General features: G+C 56.2%; 1 protein-coding gene across 1 annotated transcript; it reads left to right on the top strand.

Moving 5' to 3' along the window:
* The first annotated feature begins 11,275 nt into the window (after positions 1–11,275).
* ANKK1 (ankyrin repeat and kinase domain containing 1) lies at positions 11,276–19,755 on the top strand. Its single transcript, XM_054395677.1, has 8 exons — positions 11,276–11,463; positions 14,203–14,497; positions 15,388–15,539; positions 16,465–16,514; positions 16,601–16,756; positions 16,929–17,047; positions 18,049–18,094; positions 18,407–19,755. The coding sequence occupies exons 1-8, from the start codon at positions 11,276–11,278 to the stop codon at positions 19,753–19,755; spliced, it is 2,355 nt and encodes a 784-aa protein (XP_054251652.1).
* Positions 19,756–24,028: the final 4,273 nt, after the last annotated feature.

Below are 24,028 nucleotides of genomic sequence, written 5' to 3'. Positions count from 1 at the left end.
TGCAACTCCATCAGCAAAGGGAATTCTTCACTCCCAACCTCCATCCACCACTACAGGCTCTGCAACTCCATCAGCAAAGGGACTCCTTGAGCTTCCAACTCCATCCCAACCTCCATCCACCACTGCAGGCTCTGCAATTCCATCAGCAAAGGGACTCTTTGAGCTTCCAACTCCATCCCAACCTCCATCCACCACTGCAGGCTCTGCAATTCCATCAGCAAAGGGACTCTTTGAGCTTCCAACTCCATCCCATCCTCCATCTACTATTGCAAGGTCTGCAATTCCATCAGCAAAGGGACTCCTTGAACTTCCAACTCCATCCCAACCTTCATCCACCACTGCAGGCTCTGCAATTCCATCAGCAAAGGGGCTCCTTGAGCTTCCAACTCCATCCCAACCTCCATCCACCACTACAGGCTCTGCAACTCCATCAGCAAAGGGACTCCTTGAGCTTCCAACTCCATCCCAACCTCCATCCACCACTGCAGGCTCTGCAATTCCATCAGCAAAGGGACTCTTTGAGCTTCCAACTCCATCCCAACCTCCATCCACCACTGCAGGCTCTGCAATTCCATCAGCAAAGGGACTCTTTGAGCTTCCAACTCCATCCCAACCTCCATCCACCACTGCAGGCTCTGCAATTCCATCAGCAAAGGGACTCTTTGAGCTTCCAACTCCATCCCATCCTCCATCTACTATTGCAAGGTCTGCAATTCCATCAGCAAAGGGACTCCTTGAACTTCCAACTCCATCCCAACCTTCATCCACCACTGCAGGCTCTGCAATTCCATCAGCAAAGGGGCTCCTTGACTTCCAGACTCCATCCCATCCTTCATCCACCACTACAGGCTCTGCAACTTCATCAGCAAAGGGACTCCTTGAGCTTTCAACTTCATCCCAACCTCCATTCACCGTTGCAAGGACTGCAGATCAGGTTCAGCACAGGGAGACTCCAGCTCTGCATAGCCCTGGCCATGGCCAAGGCTTGGTGCCCACCCCAGCCCCTGCCCACAGGCAGTGCTCAGCATGTTTGGCCTTGAGCTCAAGCAGGCAGCTGCCCCTGGAGGTGCTCACAAGCACTGCGCCCCTGCAGCCCACAGCACGAAGCCTCCAGAGCACTGAGCCCCCTCAGAGGCTGCCCCCAGCTGCTCAGGCTGTCCCCAGCACCTTGTCAGCTTCCTCAGTGCTGCCAGCTGGGGATGAGCACAGAGGTCCCACGGCCTGTTCAGGAGGAGCTGCTGTGTGTGCTGAGCTGGCACCACCCCACCCCACATCTGCAAGACCTGATCCTGCTGGGCACTTGGAACTGACTCCTGCTGCACCCAAGGCTTCTGTGCTGACAGAGAGACCACCACTGGAGGCTTCATTGCCAGCAGAGATCCAAAGGAAAACAACAGCTCCTGGGAAGCTTCTGGCTGCAGTCACCCGCCCAGAGATGTTCAGCAGCTCTGCTGCAGGCTCACCTTCCTCTGTGGCCACACACAGTGCCCTGCCCCCAGCCATGGAACGTGGCCAGAGCCACCCAGCCCCTGCTAAACCCTGCTCACAGGCCAGCATGGGACAGCAGACAAAGCCCACTGAAACCAGCACCATCAGCAGCACAAGGGCAAGGAAAACAGCAACTGGCAGCTCCTTGGGAACAAGAGGACCTCTGCCAGCCACCTTGAACACAAGGGCACAGCAAACCCCCCCAGCACTTCGTGGCAACGAGGTTGGTTTGACTCCAGTGCAACCATCTGTGCCTGCAGCTTCTACCTCTGCTCCTGAGGGACAGCCTCTGCTGGTGCAGAGCTCAGCACTGACCTCCCTCCCTGCACCTAGCAGTGGCTCTGTCACTGCTGCACTCCCCAGCAGCAAAGTGCTTCACCTGCCCACACCAGTTGCCAGCTCAGAGCCAAATGCAGTGCTGCCCACAGCTGCCAGAGGCCACAAAACACCTCTGGGCCCTGCAGAGGTGGGCAAGGGTGAGGAGATGATAATGAAAGAAGCAGCTCCTGTGGTCCCTGCAGTAGTGGGCAGGGGTGAGGAGGTGGCAGTGGAAGGAGAAGCAGCCCCTGTGGTCCCTGCAGCAGTGGGCAAGGGTGAGGAGGTGGCAGTGGAAGGAGAAGCAGCCCCTGTGGTCCCTGCAGCAGTGGGCAAGGGTGAGGAGGTGGCAGTGGGAGAAGCAGCCACTGGTAGCCAGGTACCCCCTCAGGCACCCACATCTTTACCCCTTCAGGCAGCAGCCACAAACCCTGTGGAGAGGGCACCCCTGGAAGAGGAGAGGGAACATGAGATTGGTCTCTCCAGCCCTGGCACTGCCATGCATGCCACTGGGCTACCTACATCACAAGCACCTTCTGGCTCTGCTGCCAGGCCTGTCAGCAGTGCTACTCCTCAGCCAGCTCTCCTCAGCAGTGCAGCTGTAAATGATGCTGAGATGCCTCATGGCAGAGATCTGATCCAGTTCCCTCCAACCCCTGAGAGTCCCTCCTATTCTCCTCGGATCCTGGTGGCACTTACCCCCCAGGGGAGCTCCTCCCTCGGTGCTGCCAACACTGGGCAGCCTGAGAAGCTGAGCACAGAGGCAGAGGAGCTGCTTAGGACAGAGGAAGCAACTGAAGCAGCAGCTGAAGGCTTAGGAACTGTTCTGACAGTGCTGGACCCGGAGCCCCGAGCACTGCTGAGTGAATCCCACCAGAGGAGGGGGCTGCAGCCAGATGCCACCATCCTGAACGGGTAAGGAGCTGGGGGGAGTTGCTGGGGTGCATTTATGCTGTGGGGTTGACCAGGGGGTGAGGGGAAGCATATCCACACTGCAATCCCAGCCCAAAGGTCCTCTGTGTGATGTGAACAGCTCTGAGCAGCTGGGCTGGTGGTTGCCCCTAATGACCTTAGAGGTCTTTTCCAACCTCGCCGGTTCCCTGTTTGGTTCTTTGCTTCGTCTGCTGTGTGGTGTCCCCGGGGAAGCTCCACCTCAGTGCCTCACAGCCCGGCAGGCTGTGGCTGCACCTCAGCTTCTTCTCTTCCTTTGCCTGCAGCCTGGCAGTTGTGAGCGACGCCGCCTGCGGCTCCGGCAACTACACCGTGCAGATGAGCTTGCAGCCCCTGGCAGAAGCAGAGACGGAGCTGGGGGCTGCCCAAGACACTTACCTGGCTCTCATCGCCGTGCAGAGCAACAGCAGCCAGCCCCTGCTGCAGGTCCGGTCCTGCTGCGTGACTCCCTCTGCCAGCCCCGGGGCGCCGGGCGCCGTCTGCTGCCTGTTCCGCAGGTGAGAGCTGCAGGGGGAAGCTGCTCTGCACTGCTGCCTGGGGCCGGGGCAGGGCTGATCCTGAGGGAACCCTTCTCCTGTGCTCTGTGGCTGCAGTGGGATCTCGTTGGAGCTCAGAGTAGGCTCCAAGAGGGGAGAGCAGCTCCTGAGAGTGCTCTGGGTCCCTCAGCTCTCCTTCAGTGAATTTCAAGTGCAGCCCTCAGAGGAGAAATCTTTCCTCACCCTTTGATTTGTGTAAATCACAGAATTGGTTGGGTGGGAAAAGCCCTCTGAGGTCATCCAGTCCAACACCAGCCCAGCCCCACCATGGCTACCAACCCATGGCCCCAAGTGCCATGGCCACAGGGTTCTGCAGCACTCCATGGATGGGGACTCCACCACCTCCCTGGGCAACCTGTGCCAACCCCTGCCCATAAGCCCCCCCCTATGCCCTTCTCTGTGCTGTCACAGGTGCCAGGTTCACAGGCAGCCTCCTGCACTGCCTGCTGCAGGGTGGCACAGCAGAGCAGTCTGAGGATGGAGCCAGGCTTCCCCACTTCCCATCAGCATCTCATGGCTGCTCCTGCCCAACCCCTCTGGGTGGTGCACAGAGGGAGGCTGCAGGACTCAGCAGCTGATGTTTGTGAAGCTGCAGGGACCTGGAATGAGCAACAGAAGTGCTCATGTTGGTGGCACCAGGACAGGAGCTTTTCAGTTTGCTTGTAGTGGCCATGGTGGGAGACCTCCTCTGCAGGGCTTCTGAATTGGGCCAGCTCAGGGAATGACCCTTGCACTGCAGCACTCAGTTTAGTGGCAGTAGCAAAATCAGCTCCCCACCAGGGAACAACTCTGTGGCCTCCACAGCAGGGGCAGGCATGGCCTGAGCTGATGACATTTGGTGAATTTCTCTTTGGGCTCTGTAGAGGAAGGTTTGCAACCTTCAAGCTTAGAGCTTCTGCAGATCTGCCTCAGCAGCTTCTCCTCTTTCTTGCCCTGAGAGCTGCAATTTGCAACCGTTTGCCATCTGTCTTTGCCAGGCTGCCATTGGAATGCAGACACATCCAGCTGCTGCAGAGCAGCAAGCCCAGGTCTGCCAGTTTCTCCATCCAGCTGTTCCAGATGTTGAACCACTCGGTGGCCTACTTGCACTGCCAGCTTGATGTCTGTCTGCAGGGCAAAGCAGGGTGTGAGCAGGTAGGTGGCATGGGGGAGCTTTGGGAAAGACTTGGTGCTGCCAGCAGGCCCAGGTGGGGCAGGGGAGCAGCTTGGCAGATTCTAGAGGAATCTTGGAAGGTTATGGAATCATCTTGCTGGGTTATGGAATCATTCTGGTGGGTTATGGAATCATCCTGGTGGTTATGGAATCATTCTGGTGGTTATGGAATCATCCTGATGGGTTATGGAATCGTCCTGGTGGTTATGGAATCATCTTGGTAGGTTATGGAATCATTCTGGTGGGTTATGGAATCATCCTGGTGGTTATGGAATCATCTTGGTAGGTTATGGAATCGTCCTGGTGGGTTATGGAATCATTCTCCTCTGCAGGCTGAACCCCCCTTGGTTGAAAGCCTGGCAGCTGGGTCAGGGGTATGACATGGTGCCACCAGCTGCTAATCCATAGAGAAAAGGGATTGGAGAGCAGAGATCTACACAGGGGCTGAGCCAAGCATTAGGCAGCTCCCTTTCTAGAGTGAGAGCAGAGCTGAAGAGTCTGAGGAGACCTCCTGTGGCTGCTGTGCACTGCAGATGGTCCCTGGTGCAGGAGGTTCTGCTCAGGTGCCAGCAGTGCCCTCACAAAACTTCTTCATGTGTCCTTCCCAGGACTGCTTTGAGAGCATGGAGTCCCTGCTCCAGCCAGGTGAGAGGAACAGCCATGGAGAGCTGCACAACCTGATCTCCTTTGGCCCAGTCCCAAGACTGAACAGCAGATCCCTCTATGGACCCAGGGAAGGTGAGTCCCAGCCAGCCCAGCCAGCACCACCACAGCCTCTACTGCATGTGCCCAGGTGCCACAGCCACAGCCTGCTTCAGCTCCCCCAGGGACTGCTGACTCCCAACCCATGCAGCCTGTGGATCTGTGGTATCAAGATGGATGGGAGGTTAACCCTCCCTCCCTTCCTCCCTCCCTTCCTCTCTCTGTCCCTCCCTCCCTCCCTTCCTCCCTCTCTCTCTCTCCCTTCCTCCCTCTCTCTCTCTCCCTTCCTCCCTCTCTCTCTCTCCCTTCCTCCCTCTCTCTCTCTCCCTCCCTCCCTCTCTCTCTCTCCCTCCCTCCCCCTCTCTCTCTCCCTCCCTCCCTCTCTCTCTCCCACTCCCTCCCTCTCTCTCTCTCCCTCCCTCCCTCTCTCTCTCTCCCTTCCTCCCTCTCTCTCTCCCTTCCTCCCTCTCTCTCTCTCCCTCCTCCCTCTCTCTCTCTCCCTTCCTCCCTCTCTCTCTCTCCCTCCCTCCCTTCTCTCTCCCTCCCTCCCTCCTCTCCTCCCTTCCTCCCTCTCTCTCTCCCTTCCTCCCTCTCTCTCTCTCCCTTCCTCCCTCTCTCTCTCCCTTCCTCCCTCTCTCTCTCCCTCCTCCCTTCTCTCTCTCCCTTCCTCCCTCTCTCTCTCCCTTCCTCCCTCTCTCTCTCTCCCTTCCTCCCTCTCTCTCTCTCCCTTCCTCCCTCTCTCTCTCTCCCTTCCTCCCTCTCTCTCTCTCCCTTCCTCCCTCTCTCTCTCTCCCTTCCTCCCTCTCTCTCTCTCCCTTCCTCCCTCTCTCTCTCCCTTCCTCCCTCTCTCTCTCCCTTCCTCCCTCTCTCTCTCTCCCTTCCTCCCTCTCTCTCTCTCCCTTCCTCCCTCTCTCTCTCTCCCTTCCTCCCTCTCTCTCTCTCCCTTCCTCCCTCTCTCTCTCTCCCTTCCTCCCTCTCTCTCTCTCCCTTCCTCCCTCTCTCTCTCCCTTCCTCCCTCTCTCTCTCCCTTCCTCCTCCCTCTCCCTCTCCCTTCCTCCCTCTCTCTCTCTCCCTTCCTCCCTCTCTCTCTCTCCCTTCCTCCCTCTCTCTCTCCCTTCCTCCCTCTCTCTCTCTCCCTTCCTCCCTCTCTCTCTCCCTTCCTCCCTTCTCTCTCCCTTCCTCCCTCTCTCTCCCTTCCTCCCTCTCTCTCTCTCCCTTCCTCCCTCTCTCTCTCTCCCTTCCTCCCTCTCTCTCTCTCCCTTCCTCCCTCTCTCTCTCTCCCTTCCTCCCTCTCTCTCTCTCCCTTCCTCCCTTCTCTCTCTCCCTTCCTCCCTTCTCTCTCCCTTCCTCCCTTCTCTCTCCCTTCCTCTCTCCCTCCTCCCTTTCTCTCTCTCCCTTCCTCCCTTTCTCTCTCCCTCCTCCCTTTCTCTCTTCCTCCCTCCCTTCCTCCCCCTTCCTCCCTCCCTCCTCCCTCCCTCTCTTCCTTCCTCCCTTTCTCTCTCCCTTCCCTCCCCCCCCTTCCTCCCTCCCCCCCCTTCCTCCCTCCCCCCCTTCCTCCCTCTCTACCTCCCTCCCTCTCTTCCTCCCTCCCTCCCTCTCTTCCTCCTTCCCTCAGTGCTGTTCACTGCCTGATGACTTCTTTCTTTCTCTCTTTCTTTCCAGGTCCTGACTCTGCCATGCTGCTGCCCATCCTGCTGGGGTCCCTTGCTGGCTTTGCTGTCTTGGGCAGTGCTTTCCTCAGCCTTTGGCTGCATCACAGACAGAAAACCAAAAGCATTCCCTACCCCCAGCTGGAGGAACTCCATGGTCTGTGAACTCCAAGCAGCTTGCCTGGCCCTGCAGGGCCCACCCCACTGCCACACACTGACTTTGCTTTGCACACTGCATTGCTTTTGTAGAGCTTCTGGTGGCCCAGGGAGGAAGCAATCCCATCCCTGCTTCCTGCACCCCTCTCCTTCCTTCCTTCCCTTCTGCAGGAGCAAGCCCACCTCATGCAGGGTGCAGAAGGATTTGTAGTCATGGTGCAGCTACAAGGGAGGCAGCAGCAAGAGACTTGCAGTGAGAGATGGCAGCTGGGAGGGGGGTGAGGGGGTGGGGGCAGGCTGGGATCCATGTCCAAGAGGATTGGCAGCAGCTTTTTGGGGAGCAGCTCAGGGAAGGGCTGGAGCTCCTCTCCTGTGAAGAAAGACTGAGAGGGTTGGGGCTGTTCAGTCTGGAGAGGAGAAGGCTCTGAGGAGACCTTCTTGTGGCCTTCCAGGATCCGAAGGGGGCTACAGGAAAGCTGGGGAAGGACTTTTGAAGGTGTCAGGGAGTGATAGAACTGGGGGGAATGGAACAGAACTAGAAATGGGGAGATTCAGATTGGATGTTAGGAAGAAATTCTTCCCCAGGAGGGTGGTGAGACACTGGCACAGGTTGCCCAGGGAGGTGGTGGAAGCCTCATCCCTGGAGGGTTTTGCAGCCAGGCTGGATGTGGCTGTGAGCAACCTGCTGTGGTGTGAGGTGTCCCTGCCCATGGCAGGGGGGTTGGAACTGGATGAGCCTTGAGGTCCCTTCCAGCCCTGACAATTCTGTGATTCCTCTTGCAGTGTGTGTGGGGACAGCACACAGAAGCAGTGTGGGGTGAGGGGGTTGTGGCTCCCTGGGCTGGGCAGTGAGCACCTCAGAGGCTGCTCAGCAGCAGCAGCAGCACTTCCCCCTCTCTTCTGGAGAGAACAAACCAGCCAGGGTCCTATGGCAGCTGCTGTGGGATGGCTTCCTACCCCTCTGCAGATGTTTGGTGGGCAGCTTTGGAGTGTCCCAGCAGAATTCTCCTCCCAGGCCTGCAGTGGATGTGTTGGGACACCCCAGCAGCCGTGCAGAGCGTGGCACAAGTAGCACAGCTGGGCTGTGGCAGCAAGGAGCTGGCCTGTCCTGTGTGACCTCCAGCTGCCCAGCTGTGACAAGGCACAGGCTGCAGGTAGCTGCCTGCAGGCTCTGCAGGTGCTTGACCACCTTCCTGTGTGCAGGCTGCAGCTTTTGGGTCCCTGGTGGGGAGCAGTTTGGTGAGGTTGCTTTGCACACCGTGGCCAGGGAGGGCTCAGGGGGAAAAGTTCTTTACAATGAGGGTGGTTGAGCAGTGCAGCAGGGAGTGCACTGCCCAGGGAGGTGGTTGAGGCTCCAGCCCTGGAGATAATCAAGGTGAGGCTCAAAACAGGGCTCTGGGCAACCTGAGGATGTCCCTGCTGCAGGGATGGCTGCAGGGGGTTGGACTGGGTGAGCTTTGGAGCTCCCAACCCAACCCATTCTGTGATTCTATGGAAGGGTCACATCCAGCCAGCTCCTGGACAGCTCCCGGCACTCAAAGCCTCTGCTCCAGGCTGAACTTGCAGAGCTGTGCCGAGGTCCTGAGCTGCCAGGAGGTGGCAGAGATGCAGCTGCTGCTGCGGGAGGAAATAAAGCAGCGCCTGGCTGTCACCGTGCGCTAGAGCCTTGGGTGTTGTCCCCAGGCGCTTGGTGCTGAGCTGGGAGATGTGGTCCTCATCTCGGGGGAGATAACTCCGTGTTCTGGCAGTGCCTCTTGCACAGGCAGGGTGGACTTGGGAGTGCCTGCACAGGTTCTAAACGTGGAAACTCTCTGTTAGTGAAGAGCAAGCCCCTTCCTGCTCTGTGTGTGATGAAACCTCATGTTGGGAAGTGGAGCTTTTGCCAGGGCCTGAGACTGGACCTGATCTGGGAGACTGGACCTGATCATCTGTGGGACTGGACCTGATCTGTGGGACTGGACCTGATCATCTGTGAGACTGGTCCTGATCTGTGAGACTGGACCTGATCATCTGTGAGACTGGTCCTGATCATCTGTGGGACTGGTCCTGATCATCTGTGGGACTGGTCCTGATCTGTGGGACTGGACCTGATCATCTGTGGGACTGGACCTGATCTGTGAGACTGGACCTGATCATCTGTGGGACTGGACCTGATCTGTGGGACTGGTCCTGATCATCTGTGGGACTGGTCCTGATCATCTGTGGGACTGGTCCTGATCATCTGTGGGACTGGACCTGATCATCTGTGGGACTGGACCTGATCTGTGGGACTGGACCTGATCATCTGTGGGACTGGACCTGATCATCTGTGGGACTGGTCCTGATCTGTGGGACTGGTCCTGATCATCTGTGGGACTGGACCTGATCATCTGTGGGACTGGACCTGATCTCTGTGGGACTGGTCCTGATCTGTGAGACTGGACCTGATCATCTGTGGGACTGGACCTGATCATCTGTGGGACTGGACCTGATCTGTGGGACTGGACCTGATCTGTGGGACTGGACCTGATCATCTGTGGGACTGGACCTGATCATCTGTGGGACTGGACCTGATCATCTGTGGGACTGGACCTGATCATCTGTGGGACTGGACCTGCTCCCCCTGCTGCTGCCAGTTCACCTTGGTTTTGCAGTGCCTTCAGTGGTGCCACCTGTACCCAGGACACTGGCAGAGGGAGGCTCTTGCTGTTTCCCAAGGGCTGGGCACAGCCTGAGCACTGGAAACTCTCTGCACTGATGCTCAGCACCTGGAGGGGGGATGCTGTGTGCTGGGTTGCCCTGGGCTTGGGTCAGGGGTGCAGCTGGTGGGGGCCAGCCCCAGGTACCAGCAGACTGGTTCTGGAGTGGTGGAGAAGCAAGAAGAGGCATCCCTAGGTGTGGAAGGAACAGCACCGTGGGCTTGGCTGCCTCACTTCCTAACCTTCTGCTCTGAGGCCACTGAAGCTGAGGCTGCCCCTGGGGGGTGCTGAGCTCCCTGCCAGTGGCTGCAGCTCACCTCTCAGCTCTGGGAGGGAGGGAGGGAGGGAAGCAGCAGCTGCTCTCAATCCATGGAGTGGTTTCCTCCACTCCCTCTGCTTCTGGGCTTTCTAGAATAAAATCTGAGCATTCCAGTACCACTTTGTCCTGCCTGTTCCTGAGCACAGGGCACTGGGGATGCACTGAGTGTCTCCTCAGCTCTGCCACCTGAGTGCCAGCAAGTGACCAGAGGTCCACTCTGCAGCCCCTGCCCCTTGCTGCTCAGCCCACAGAGAGCAGCAGAGCCTGGTAAGGTGCAGTGGGAAAGAGGAAGGAGACACCAACACAGCTCTGCTAAAAGTGCCTCACACTGCTAGGGAGCAGCCCAGGAGACAGCTTGGCCTCAAGAACTTTCTCTCATACATCTGAGGGGCAGCAGACACAAACTGCAACCCAGGAGGTTCCATCTGAACAGGAGTAGAACCTTTGGTGTGAGGCTGCTGGAGCCCTGCAGCAGGATGCCCAGAGAGCTTGGGGAATCTCCTTCTCTGGATCCTTCCAAGCTCCTCCTGGAGGCAGCTTCAGCAGCACAAGGACAGCAACTGAGCCACTGCCAGAGCCTGCAGCAGACTCTGGAACTCACTAGATCCAGGCAAATGTCACTGAAGCCTTTCTGGAGCTGGGGAGCCAAGGTGCAGAGCAGCTCCAGGCATTGCCTGCTGTCAGCAGAGCTCACATGGGGATGGCTGAGCTGCTCAGGCTGGCTCTGTGCTGTGCTCAGCTTGCCTGGGGAGCCCCTTGCAGGCATTCAGCAGCCACTTGCACCCCTGAGGTACCCACCCTGGCTCACCAGCTTGGTTGTGGTCCTGCTGCAGTGTTTGCTCACATCTGCCACATGTTGGTCTGGGGATCTCCTCTCTTCTTTATCTTTCTGGAGTGTTTTCCACCTTCCCTACTTCATCCTGCTCACACAGGTGGTGATGCACAGGAGCCCTGTGGGTTTCTGCCTCTCTAAGGCCTTCCTTTAAGTGCCCAGGTGAGGGATGCCAGCCTCTGCACAGAGCAACTGCCAAAGCATTGCTGCGTGTCATCTGCTCTGCCAGTGCCCAGCCCATGCTCGAAGGGGGCTGGGAGGTACCCAGCCTGGGCAGGCTCTGGGAGCCTGGCAGGAGTGCCTGGAATGAAGTCATGCAGCTGCTCTGCATATCAAAGGAGAGGGACACTTAGGATCCACCTCTCGGCAGCAAGCACCGAGGCTCATCTCAGGTAACTCCCCACCTCCCCACGCCAGGAAGAAGCAGGAGCAGCTCCTTGGTTCCTCTTTGACACCACCTGAGCAGGAGGCTGACAGCCAGGCTGCCTCTTCTGTCATGACTCCAGAGAGAGACCAGCAGCTGGGCAGCTTAACTGTCTTCAGCAAGGAGGATTTTGAGGATGACTGGGTCAAGGTGGCCAGTGGAGGCTTTGGGCACGTGTACCAGGTGAAGCACAGGAGGTGGAGGACAGTCTATGCAGTGAAGTGCTCCCCATACCTGCTGCAGGACTCCAGCCTGGAGAGGTAACTGCCAGGTCCTCAGCCTGGCTCAGCAGCTCCAGCTGCCACTCAGAGCCAGCTGTGGTGAGCTGGTGCTAGAGCTCTGAAGGGAAGGCTTTGCAGGGCTGCTTCCTTCTGGAGGGGGGTTGAAGATTTTGGTACTCAAAGGGATGGAGGAAATGCTCTGTGCCTGTGCTGGAGGGGAAGGAGCACTTCAGCAGGGCACTGAGCTTCGCTCTCTGGAGGCTGGAGTGGGCACCTTGCACTAAAGGGGGCATGGGCAGAGCCAGACTGGATGTCAGGAAGAAATTCTGCCCCAGGAGGGTGGTGAGAGACTGGCACAGCTGCCAGGGAGGTGGTGGAAGCCTCATCCCTGGAGGTTTTTGCAGCCAGGCTGGATGTGGCTGTGAGCAACCTGCTGTGGTGTGAGGTGTCCCTGCCCACGGCAGGGGGGTTGGAACTGGATGATCCTTGAGGTCCCTTCCAGCCCTGACAGTTCTGTGATCCTATGAAAGCAGCCTGGGTCACTTCTGTCACACTTTGGGGCAAATGAGGATCTTTTAAGCCAAATTAGGGATCAAAATCACAACATCTAAAGGTGGGGGAGAGAGAATTCCCAAGCTGGTTTTGCAGGGCTCTTTTTGCTTGGCTTTCCTTCCCCTCCAGGTGCTCTCTTCTCTCTTCATGGTGCACCCACATCTTCGGCTTAGTCTTTCACCTATGGAGACTCTTCTGCTGCCTGCCTTGGGTCTGGAGGTAGAACAAAGCCAGGGGATCCCAACCAGTGCTGGCACCACATGGAATGTAGCAGTCGTGGTGATCAGCAGCTGTTAGTATTCCACAATGTGATGGCATTTGAGCTGGAAAGGTTTTTCCTGATTAAATATCACAACCTCCTATGACTTTTTCTCTTGCCACACTGGACCAGATGATCCCTGGGCTCCCTTCCAGCCTGGCATTCTGTGGCTCTGTGTTGCTGCCCACAGCTGAGATGGTTCCATGTCAGTGGTTCTGTGCTCTGAGCAGGGCCTGTCCCCTTTGCTGTGCTCTGCTTTTGCTCTTCAGATGTTGCCTTTGCATTTCATTTGCTTTTAGGGGAGAAAAACTGCTCTGAGTTAATCAGTTCTGCTCTGGGAAATGTTGTCATGAGGCTTTCAGGGATTGTCTCAGCTCTTGGTGCATGCTCCAGAAGAATGGCTGAGTGTGAACAGAAATCTTCAATGATGATTTGATTTGATTTTTTTTTTTTTTTAAATCTAATTCTGCAATCAGCAGGGCTTGAAAAACTGAATCTGAAAATTTAGCTGTTGGAGCAAGTTCAGAGGAGGTCACAAAGATGATCCAAGGGCTGGAGCAGCTCTGCTGTGAGGAGGAGCTGGGGGTGTGCAGCATGGAGAAGACTCCAAGGAGACCTTAGAGCTGCTGCCAGGACCTGAAGGGATCCTGCAGGAAGGCTGCAGAGAGACTTTTCCTGAGGGTGTCTGGAGACAGGACAAGGGGGAATGGTTTGAAGCTGAGGCAGAGCAGGGTTAGGCTGGAGCTGAGGAAGAAGTTCTTCAGGATGAGGATGGAGAGACTTGGAACAGGCTGCCCAGGGAGGCTGTGGCTTCCTCCTGCCTGGGGGTTTCCAAGGCCAGGTTCAGTCACTTCAGCTCCATGCAGCAATCTGCAACCCCCTGTGCTGCAGGCTGCAGCTGCTTTGCTGTGTTAAGGCTGTGGGAAAGACACCACCTGAGATCCCTCCACACCTTTTACCATGGGCAGTCTGCCAGAGGAGGTTTGCCAGAAGGTTTTGCTTGGCTGGACCGTGTTTAGAGCTCTCAGTGGCCCAGCACAGAGCTGCTGTGAGCTCAGCTCCATTCCCAGGCTGTGCTTGTTGAATGCCCTTCTGGCACTTCACTGCCTGGCTGCTGCAAGCCTGATCTGGGCACCCCAACTTGCTCAGCAGGTTGGGGAATGTCAAGATTTAGCACAACAGATCTGCCCCAGCTGGCAGCAAGGGCAGGCTTGTCTAGACTGCCTCTGGCACCAGATTCAGTGTGGTCACAGCCAGAAGGCTGCAGGCAGAGGTGCAGCCATGGCCAAGGCACAGCCCCTGGCTGGGCAAGCTCTGGCTCAGCAGGGTGCTGTCTCCTTGGAGCCTGGCTGCCTGCAGCCTGCCCCACGGACATGTGGTGTGCAGAAAGGCATGGATCAGCCATCAGGATCCAGGGAAACACCATGGGGAATGAACTGGATGGTCCTTGAGGTCCCTCCCAGCCCTGACAATTCTATGATTCTGTGTCACCCTTAGTGTAGAAACAAGCAGAGGGACACTGCACTGGGATGTGCCATGGAGCAGTGCAGCAAGGGATGGAGACTCCCTCCTGGCAAGGAGTCCCCTGGAGAAGCCAGGGGGTGATGGGAACAAGGGACTGCTGGGGACATTCCCATTGCACTCCAGAGGAAAATGTTTCCCCATGGGAACAGTTGGACTCTGGAATCATCTCCCCAGGGCAGCAGTGGAGTCCCCTGCACTGGAGAGTTTTCAGCTTCAGCTCACTGCAACTCTGCTGTCACCTGGAAATGTTGGAGCTGATGATCCCTGGGGTCCCTTCCACCCTGGCACTCTCTGCATCCAAGGGGTGAAGTGCAGTGACTGTTTCTGGGGTGGGCAGGGCTGCTTGTAGGGCCTGGGTAGCAGCCAGCTGCTGTGGATCCCCTGGTGCCACCCCATGGCCCTACCTCTTCTTACTGCCTCCTTTCTGGGGTGTTTGTTCCCAGGACCAGCATGAACTGCCTGATGGAAGAGGCAACCAAGATGGAGAAGATCAAATTCCAGCACATTGTCACCATCTATGGGGTCTGCAACAGCCCTCTGGGGATAGTGATGGAGTACATGGCCAGAGGCTCCCTGGAGAAGATTCTCCCCACCCACAAGCTGTCCTGGCAGCTCAAATTCCGAGTGATCCATGAGATGAGCCTGGCTATGAACTTCCTGCACAGCATGACACCTCCTCTGCTGCACCTAGACCTGAAGCCAGGCAACATTCTCCTGGATGGGAACATGCATGTCAAGGTATGAGCCTCCTGCTGCCCCTGCAGGGACAGCTGATTCCTCACTGCTTGCCAAAGGAGCCCAGAACCTGCTCAGCCAGGTTCCCCAGGAGCACCCAGTGAAAGAGTGACCAGTGGGGCTTGTAGGAAGCAGCTCCCATGGTGTCCACAAAGCCCTGCAGGCAATCTGTGCCATGGCTGTGACCAGCAGGACAACAGAGGGGACTCTGCCCTGCTGAGACCCCACCTGCAGCCCTGCCTCCACTTCTGGTGCTCCCAAGCATAAGAGGGACCTGGAGCTGCTGGAGAGAGTCCAGAGGAGGCCACAAAGATGCTCAGAGGGCTGGAGAAGCTCCCCTGTGGGGACAGGCTGGGAGAGCTGGGGCTGTTCAGCCTGGAGAAGGCTCTGGAGGGACCTCAGAGCAGCTTTCCAGTACCTGAAGAGGGCTCCAGGAGAGCTGGGAGGGACTTTGGACATGGGCTGGGAGTGATACAATGAGAGGGAATGGATTGAAGCTGCAGGAGGGCAGACTGAGACTGGAGATTGGGAAGAGCTCTCCTGGGTTGTGCCTGCAGAGCTCTCCTGGTTTGAGCCTGCAGAGCTCTCCTGGTTTGAGCCTGCAGAGCTCTCCTGGTTTGAGCCTGCAGAGCTCTCCTGGTTTGAGCCTGCAGAGCTCTCCTGGTTTGAGCCTGCAGAGCTCTCCTGGTTTGAGCCTGCAGAGCTCTCCTGGTTTGAGCCTGCAGAGCTCTCCTGGTTTGAGCCTGCAGAGCTCTCCTGGTTTGAGCCTGCAGAGCTCTCCTGGTCTGTGTCTGCAGATCTCTCCTGGTTTGTGCCTGCAGAGCTCTCCTGGTCTGTGCCTGCAGATCTCTCCTGGTCTGTGCCTGCAGATCTCTCCTGGTTTGTGCCTGCAGATCTCAGACTTTGGGCTGTCCAAGTGGATGGAGCAGTCCAGCCGGATGCAGTACATTGAGAGCTCTGCTCTGAGAGGCACCTTGAGTTACATCCCCCCTGAGATGTTCCTGCAGAACAGCAAGCCCCCAGGCATCAAGTATGATGTGTACAGGTGAGCACTGCCTCTGCCCAGGGCCACCCAGGGCTGCCACCAGCTCTTGCAGGCAGCAGAGGGGCTGGCACCTCACCTTGCTCCGTTTCCATGCTGGCTCCCTGCCTTGCACAGTGTCCTTGGGGGGAACACCCTGGGAGTGATGTGTGGTGCTGCAGCCTCAGTGGTGGGGAGAGAGAGCAGCATTGGCTCTGGAGAGTCTCCTGCCCCTCAGCAGCTGCTCCTCTGTGCAGCACCAGTCCCTTGTCAGCTGCAGACTCTGCTGCCTCCTCCATGCCCTGCTGGGCTGCTGGAAGGTATAGAATGGTTTGGGTTGGAAGGGACCTTAAAGGTCATCAGGGACAAAGGTTTGGACCTGGAGCAGGGCAGAGTTTGGTTGGACATCAGGAGGAAGCTCTGCACAGTGAGGGTGGGGAGACACTGGCACAGGCTGCCCAGGGGGGTGGTTGAGGTCCCATCCCTGGAGACATTCAGGATCAGCCTGGATGTGTCCCTGGGCAGCCTGCTCTGGTTGGAGCTGTCCCTGCTGCCTGCAGGGGGTTGGAGAAGATGCCCTTGGAGGATCCCTTCCAACCTGATGCAGTCTGGGAACCCATAAGGAGAGCAGCAGGTGGCACCAAGTCAATCTGCACTCTTGTCCCCAGCTGCCAGCTTGCCCCTGACCAACAGCTCCTGTCCCTGGCACTGGCAGAGCAGCACAAGACTCTTGTGCCAGGATAGCTTCCACCTCCAGCAGCAACCTGAATTTATACTGATGGCATCCGAGGTGTAGCTGATGATTCATAAGACCTTCTCCTTTTGATGTGGGGGATGAAATCCTCCCAGCCTGAAGAGCTCCTTCCCTAATTTTCTCATTCCTCAAGAAGGTGAAAGCAGTAAAAGGGAACTTTCTGTCCCTGTGATGATGATCTCTCCTTGCCTGCAGCTTTGGAATCGTCATTTGGGAGGTCCTGATGCAGAAGAAACCTTATGCAGGTAAATGTGAGCACTCCTGAGGTGCTCTGCACTCCTGGCAGGCTGGCTGCAGCCAGGACAGCCCAGTGCCCCTTGCTCTTCCCCAGGAGCCAACATGATGGCCATCATAGTCAAGGTGGCAGCAGGGAAGAGGCCCTGCCTGGAGCCCATCAGTGATGACTGGCCAGGGGAATGCCAGCAGATGGTTGACTTGATGAAGAGGTGTTGGGACCAAGACCCTAAGCAGAGGCCAAGTTTCACAGGTGTGGGGTAGGACACAACCAGCTGGTGCCCTGGGAATGCTTGGGAATCCTCCTGCTCCCTCTCTCCTTCCACATGTGGAGGATGTGGGGAAGACTTCCACAGCCTCAGGCACTGCTTGGGTTGTGAAGAGCCTGGCAGGCCAGAGAGCTAACAGAGGCTTTGCTCTGGCAGACATCCCTGTGGAGACAGACATGCTGCTGTCCCTCATCCAGAGCCTGGTGCTGGACCCGGAGAACGAGCGCCTTGTCAGGAAGATGTCCCACAAGCCTGCCATCCCCAGCAGCCAGCAGGTGAGCAGCTCCTCACACCAGCTCCTAGGAAGCTCCACTGAGCCCCTTCCCTGCTTCACAGAGTCACAGAATGGGTTGGGTTGGAAGGGACCTGGAAGATCCTGGAGCTCAAGCAAAAGAAATGCACTTTGCCTGACCTGCATTTTGGATCCTCTGTGTTCAGAGAGTTACAGAATGGGTTGGGTTGGAAGGGACCTCAAAGATCATCCAGTTCCAGCCCTCTGCCATGGGCAGGGACACCTCCCACCAGCCCAGGTTGCTCAAAGGCTCATCCAACCTGGCCTTGAACATCTCCAGGGAGGAGGCATCCACAACCCCCTGGGCAACCTGCTCCAGTGTCTCCCCACCCTCACTGGCAAGAATTTCTTCCTCATCTCCAGTCTCAATCTGCCCTCCTCCAGCTGTCCCTGTGTCTCAGATGACCATTTTCCAGCTCTGTGGAGCTGAGGACACTGCAGTTTTAATCACTCCCATAGAAGAAAACAACAAACAAACTAACAAACCCAAACCAAACCAAACAAACAAACCAAGCAGGTTTTAAATCCCTGAGTTTCTTTGATCAGGCTTCAGGGTAGTCACAGCTTGAGCCCAGCTCCTGGAGGAACAGCAGTGGAGAACTTGCTGGCTTGAGGTTCTGCCTGGTGGTGCAGTCAGAAAGGAGCAAGATGCCTGAGAACAAAGAGTTGAGGAGATTTTGGGGTTCCCTGTGCAACAAAAAGCATGGAAAGCTGGGGTGCTGCAGAGAGGGAGCAGGAGAGATGAAGGTTAGGCAGCAAAGGAGTATGAGGAAAGTCTGGTGGGCACCCAGAGGTCATTTTCAGGCTGCCACATTCCTCTTGGTGTCTTTGCTCTGCTGAGTTTTGGGTGCAGCCAAGGGATTGGGCAAAGGCCAGGGGAAGGACAACACAAACTGGTAGGGCACAGGGAGACGATGTGCAGGCACCAAAGGCTGCAAACAGCCAACTTCACCATCTGCCTTTTTCTTTCCCCCTTCCTAACAGCCTGACAGAGAGGAGTTCCCCTTCCCAGGAGCCACCAGAGGTGGTGGTAAGTAGGGGACTTTGTAACACGAGGTGGGGGAAGCTGTGAGGAGGAGCTGCAGGGACAGGCTCAAGAAGGTTTTCCATCTGGGTGACTTTTCCTCTTAGCTTAAGGAGAAAGAACCATCCAGGAAAGAGCAGGCAGAGGCCAAAGGTCTCCCTGCTAAGAGGCTGCCTGGAGCTGTGTTGCCTCTTCTCACATTCCCCATCTCCAAAGTGCTCTTTCATGCCACGCTCTGAAGGAGGCCATGGCCTCCCTCCCACCTCTTCCCTTGGCCTTACGCTCCTTCTCCTGTTTTATTCCCCCCCTTGCCTTTAGAAGCTGCCCATCAGGAGGTTCCTCTCCCAGCCCTGCCCAGCGAGGTTGCAGGCCCTGAGGAGCTCCTGCCTGAGGGAATCCCCAGGCTGCAGGAGAATGGCCTCACCTTGCTTCACCTCCAGGTGATGCAGGGCAACGTGGAGAAGGTGAAGTTCCTGCTGAGCTGCAAAGCCAACGTGAACAGCCAGGTGGTCTGTGGCTACACCCCACTCATCATGGCTGTGCAGAGGAGGTCCCCAGAGCTGTGCTCAGCTCTGATAGAGCATGGGGCAGACCTCAACGTGCCGGATGACGAGGGCTGGACCCCGCTGCACTTCGCGGCTCAGAACGGGGACGACCGAATTGTCCGCCTGCTGCTGGACCACCAGGCAGAGGTCAACGCTCAGGAGCATGATGGATGGACCCCTCTGCACCTGGCCTCACAGAACAACTTTGAGAACGTTGCCAGAGTGCTGCTGTCTCGCCAGGCTGACTCCAACACCCAGGAGGTGGACGGGAAGACCGCCCTGCACGTGGCAGCTTGCTTCGGGCACGTCAGCCTGGTCAAGCTGCTTGCCAGCCAAGGAGCAGACCTGGAGAAAAAGCAGAAGAACCATAGGACCCCACTCCACGTGGCAGTGGAGAGAGGCAAGTTCAGGGTGGTGCATTACTTGCTGAAGAGGGGGACCTGTGTCAACAGCCTGGACCAGAACCATTACAGTGCCCTGCACCTGGCCGTGGTGAGGGGCAAGTACCTGATCTGTGAGAAACTCATCAAGTACGGAGCCAACGTGGAGCTGAGGACAGACAAAGGCTGGACCCCCCTGCACCTGGCTTCCTTCAAAGGGCACATCGAGATCATCCACCTGCTGAAGGACAGCCAGGCCAAGCTGAATGCTAGAGGAGGCATGGACTGGACCCCTCTGCACCTGGCCGCTCGCTACAGCGAGGAGCCGGTGGTCTGCGAGCTGCTGAGGTGTGGGGCAGACCCCAACATGGCTGAGAAGTCCGAGTGGGCTCCCCTCCACCTGGCTGTGCAGAGGGGCTCCTTCCTGACTGTCATCAGCCTGCTGGAGTGCAAGGCAGATGTCAATGCCAGGAACAAAGTGGGCTGGACACCCTTGCACCTGGCTGTCCTCAAGGGCAACATGGCCATCATCAAGACCCTGCTGAAGGCTGGAGCTCAGCTCGACCTGGAGGACATCACAGGCTCCACAGCCCTGCAGCTGGCAGTCAGGCACCAGAGGGAGAACATCATCACACTGCTGCAGGGCCAGGACTCGCTGGGGACTAAGTTTGGGCACAGGACTGTGGTGAGCGATGCTCAGCTGCCCAGAGCCAGGTTTGTCTCGGGGAGGACAGATCTGTAGGCTCACCAAGTCTGGCTGTGATAGGTTCATAGACTCATGGAATGGGCTGGGTTGGAAGGGACCTTGAAGATCATCCAGTTCCAACCTACCTTCCACTAGAGCAGGTTGCTCAAGGCCTCACCCAACCTAGCCTTGAAGATGAGTGTCAGCTGCTGTGCCTCAAGCCACCAGATCCTGTCCCCTGCTGCTCCACAACCCCTTCTGGTGTTGTTTGTTTGTTTCATGCAAGTTTCTAAGCATGCACACAAGAAGAGGACAAGAAAATGGAGCTGCAGAAGGAAGCTGACCAGATCCTTCCTACAGTCTGACCAAGCTTGTAGAACAGTTTGGCTTGGGGGTGCTGCCTTGGGCAATGCTTTCCTGTTCTGCTGCTTGCTGTGCAGGGATGGAAATGGAATCTTTGTGCTGCCTTTTTGTATGGGCAAGGCTGAAACTGTGCCCAGCAGCCTGTGTCTGTCTTCCACAGAGTTTATTGCTTTTGTTCCATGTTTTCCTACAAAGCAAATTGGTGTAAAATGGTCTTGGCACAGGTGGGAATTGAATCAGGAGATTCTCATCTGCTGCTGGAAATCAGGCAGCAAGCATATGGCTCAGCAATGTGTCAGATCTTCTGACATCTCATTTCTGTAACCAGAACAAAATAAAACACACCCTCCCTGGGCAACCTGTGCCAGTGTCTCTCCACCCTCATTGTGCAGAACTTCCTCCTGATGTCCAACCTAACTCTGCCCTGCTCCAATTTCAAACCACTCTCCCTGATCCTATCATCCAAGCCCCTCTAAACAGCCCCTCCCCAGCCTCCCTGTAGGTCACCTTCAGACACTGAAATGTAGCTATGAGGAGGTTCTGCTCAGTGGTTTCCTCTAGGCTTGGTGACTGAGAAATTCCTCTTGCCCAGGGAAACCTGGAAGTTGTCTGCTCAGGACAGAGCAGCACATCAGGTTTGAAATGCTCCAGGTAAGATGGGAACTTGACATTCAAGACAGGCTGCCCAGGGAGGTGGTGGAGTCCCCATCCCTGGAGGTGTTGCAGAAACCTGTGGCCATGGCACTTGGGGCCATGGTTTGGTGGCCATGGTGGGGCTGGGTTGCTGCTTGGGCTCAATGATCTCAGAGAGCTTTTCCAGCCCAAACAATTCTATGTTCCTAATCTTGACCTGCAGCTGGCAATGGCTCCTGTGCAGAGGACCAGAAGATGTCTCTGTGGAGAGGTCCCACTGACCCCAGCAGCATCCTGGGCCCCAGGGGGAAGAGCAGGACTCAAACCCAGGCAACTACTTGGCAATGCCATGAGCCCTGCTGCAGCTCTGCTCATGCTGAGCCTCACACTGAGCTCTGTTTGTAGCAACTGGAAGGTTCTCCTCTAATTAAAATGTCATCCTTCTGCTCCTCCAACAGCCTGGAAAGCTCTTGCTGAGACCTGAGCTGTTTAGCTGTTGTTGAGCTGTCAAAGGCAGGAGATTAAAGAAGTGTGAGGCGTAGCAAGAGAGCTCTCCCTTGGTGTGACATTTTTACTCCAGGATCACTCTGAGGCTGTTTTTCCTTAGCAGTCATGCTTGAAATTCTGCAAGAGGATGGCTGTGAGTGGCAGCAGGAGCACCAAGCTCCCTCTGCTAGAGATGTCTTCAAGAAAAGCAAAAGCAAAAGCAAAGCCAGCAGCCCAAAATTGCAAACCAAAAGCTGAGTGGTTACTGAAGTCAGTCCAGGGAGAGGGTTTGGGGTTTGGTTTGGGGGTTTTTGGGTGGGTTTTTGAGCTGTGTTGGGGCTTTGGGTTGGGTTGGGGCTTGGGGGGTTGGGTTTGTGTTGGGTTTTGGGGTTTGAGGTTGTGTCGGGTTTTAGTTTTGGGGTTTTAGGGTTTAGGTTTGTGTTGGGGCTTAGGTTTGTCTTGGGTTTGGGGGTTTGGATTTGTGTTGGGTTTGGGGCTTAGGTTTGTGTTGGGTTTGGGGATTGGGTTTGTGTTGGGTTTGGGGTTGTGTTGGGCTTCAGTTTTGGGGTTTTAGGGTTTGGGTTTGTGTTGGGTTTGGGGGTTTGGGGTTATGATGGGTTTGGGTTAGTGATGGATTTTTTGGTTTGTGTTGGGGTTTGGGAGTTTGGTTTGTGTTGGGTTTTGGTTTTGGGGTTTAGTTTTGGGGTTTGGGAGTTTGGTTTGTGTTGGGGTTTGGGAAATTGATTTGTGTTGGGATTTTGGGGATTTGGTTTCACCTGATTTGCACAGAGAGGATTCACAGATTCACAGAATGGTTTGGGTGGGAAAGGACCTTAAAGATCATCCAGTTCCAAGCCCTCTGCCATGGGCAGGGACACCTCCCACTAGATCAGGTTGCTCAGTGAAGGAGCAGATAGATTAAGACATAGAAATTTCAGGTATCTGTGTACTTTTTGTTGCCTTTTTGAAACAGCTTCAAAGTCTCAAGGCCTTTTATATTCTACTTGCATGGAATAAACTCTATTTTTTTTTTCCAAAGCAAGGCAGAAGCAAATCTGGACACCAAAAAGCTTTCAAAGGGACTGCTCCAGGTATGCTGATGGATGCTGAGGTCTGCAGGGCCAGGTTGGATGAGGCCTTTTCTGTCCAGCAATTTCTCTTCACTTCATCTGTATTGATCCAGCTGGGCTCAGGGGATATCTCCACTGCTTAATATCATTGGAAACACTCACCCAGGGTATAAAAAAAAAAAAATAAAGAAATCCAATTGCTACATAATTCAGCAGCTCCTTTCTGTCCCCACTCTGACAGAAAACCACCAAACTCAGCTTGTATGTCAGAGAATGTTCTCCAGGAGAGCTTAATTAAATTTATAATGAAAATAACAGGGGATTAAGAAGACACAAGGGAAATACATTCCTCTTGCAGAGGTGATAGAAGCAATCTGCAGAGAAAATTACCTGTTTGCTGCTCAGTTTCTATAGAAATTAAATGAGGCTTTACAAACTCTGCAAAACTGCACTGCAGCCTCCGCTTTGTGACTCTGCAACTTGCTGCTTTTTATTGCTAAAATTAATCCCTTTCCCCCCCTCCCCTCCCCACCTTGTTCAAATACCTTTTAGTCTTTTGTCCTTGCTGATAAATATACTGCTGGTTAGATCATGTTCTTACCCAGGAGCTGCCAACGCTGACAGCCAAGGCAGAGTGTGGCAGAGGTGGCTTTGGAAGGGACCAGCAGGAGGACACAAACCCTCCCAGCAAGACACAAACCCTCCCAGCAGGACATAGACCTTTCCAGCAGGGCACAAACCCTCCCAGCAGGACCCAAACCCTCCCAGCAGGACCCAAACCCTCCCAGCAGGACATAGACCTTTCCAGCAGGACCCAAACCCTCCCAGCAGGACCCAAACCCTCCCAGCAGGACACAAACCCTCCCAGCAAGACACAAACCCTCCCAGCAGGACACAGACCTTTCCAGCAGGGCACAAACCCTCCCAGCAGGGCACAAACCTTCCCAGCTGGGCACAAACCTTCCCAGCAGGGCACAAACCTTCCCAGCTGGGCACAAACCCTCCCAGCAGGGCACAAACCTTCCCAGCAGGACATAAACCCTCCCAGCAGGGCACAAACCCTCCCAGCTGGGCACAAACCTTCCCAGCAGGACACAACCCTCCCAGCAGGACACAAACCTTCCCAGCAGGACCCAAACCCTCCCAGCAGGACATAAACCTTCCCAGCAGGGCACAAACCTTCCCAGCTGGGCACAAACCCTCCCAGCAGGGCACAAACCCTCCCAGCAGGACCCAAACCCTCCCAGCAGGACATAAACCTTCCCAGCAGGGCACAAACCCTCCCAGCAGGGCACAAACCTTCCCAGCAGGACACAACCCTCCTCAGCAGCTCCTTTCTGCAGTGCTCTGCTTGGTCTTTATGAAAGATCAAACTCTTGACTCTCAGGCCTCGTGAAAATCACTCACAGATGGCATTGGGCTGGAAGGGACCCTCCAAGGGCATCTTGGCCACTGCCCTGCAGGCAGCAGGGACAGCTCCAACCAGAGCAGGCTGCACAGGGACACATCCAGACTGATCCTGAATGTCTGCAGGGATGGGGCCTCAAGCACAGCCCTGGGCAGCCTGTTCCAGTGTCTCCCCACCCTCACTGTGCAGAACTTCCTCCTGATGGCCAACCTGACTCTGCCCTGCTCCAGTTCCAAACCACTGCCTCTCATCCTATCACTCCAAGCCCTTCTGAGCAGTCCCTCCCCAGCCTTCCTGCAGGTCCCCTTCAGATACTGAAATGCAGCTCTAAGCTCTCCCTGGAGCCTTCTCTTCCCCATGCTGAACAACC

The sequence above is a fragment of the Indicator indicator genome, chromosome 34 (genome assembly GCF_027791375.1).
Source record: "Indicator indicator isolate 239-I01 chromosome 34, UM_Iind_1.1, whole genome shotgun sequence".
In the NCBI taxonomy this organism is placed as follows: Eukaryota; Metazoa; Chordata; class Aves; order Piciformes; family Indicatoridae; genus Indicator; species Indicator indicator.
This window is presented reverse-complemented; position numbering and strand designations above follow the sequence as displayed.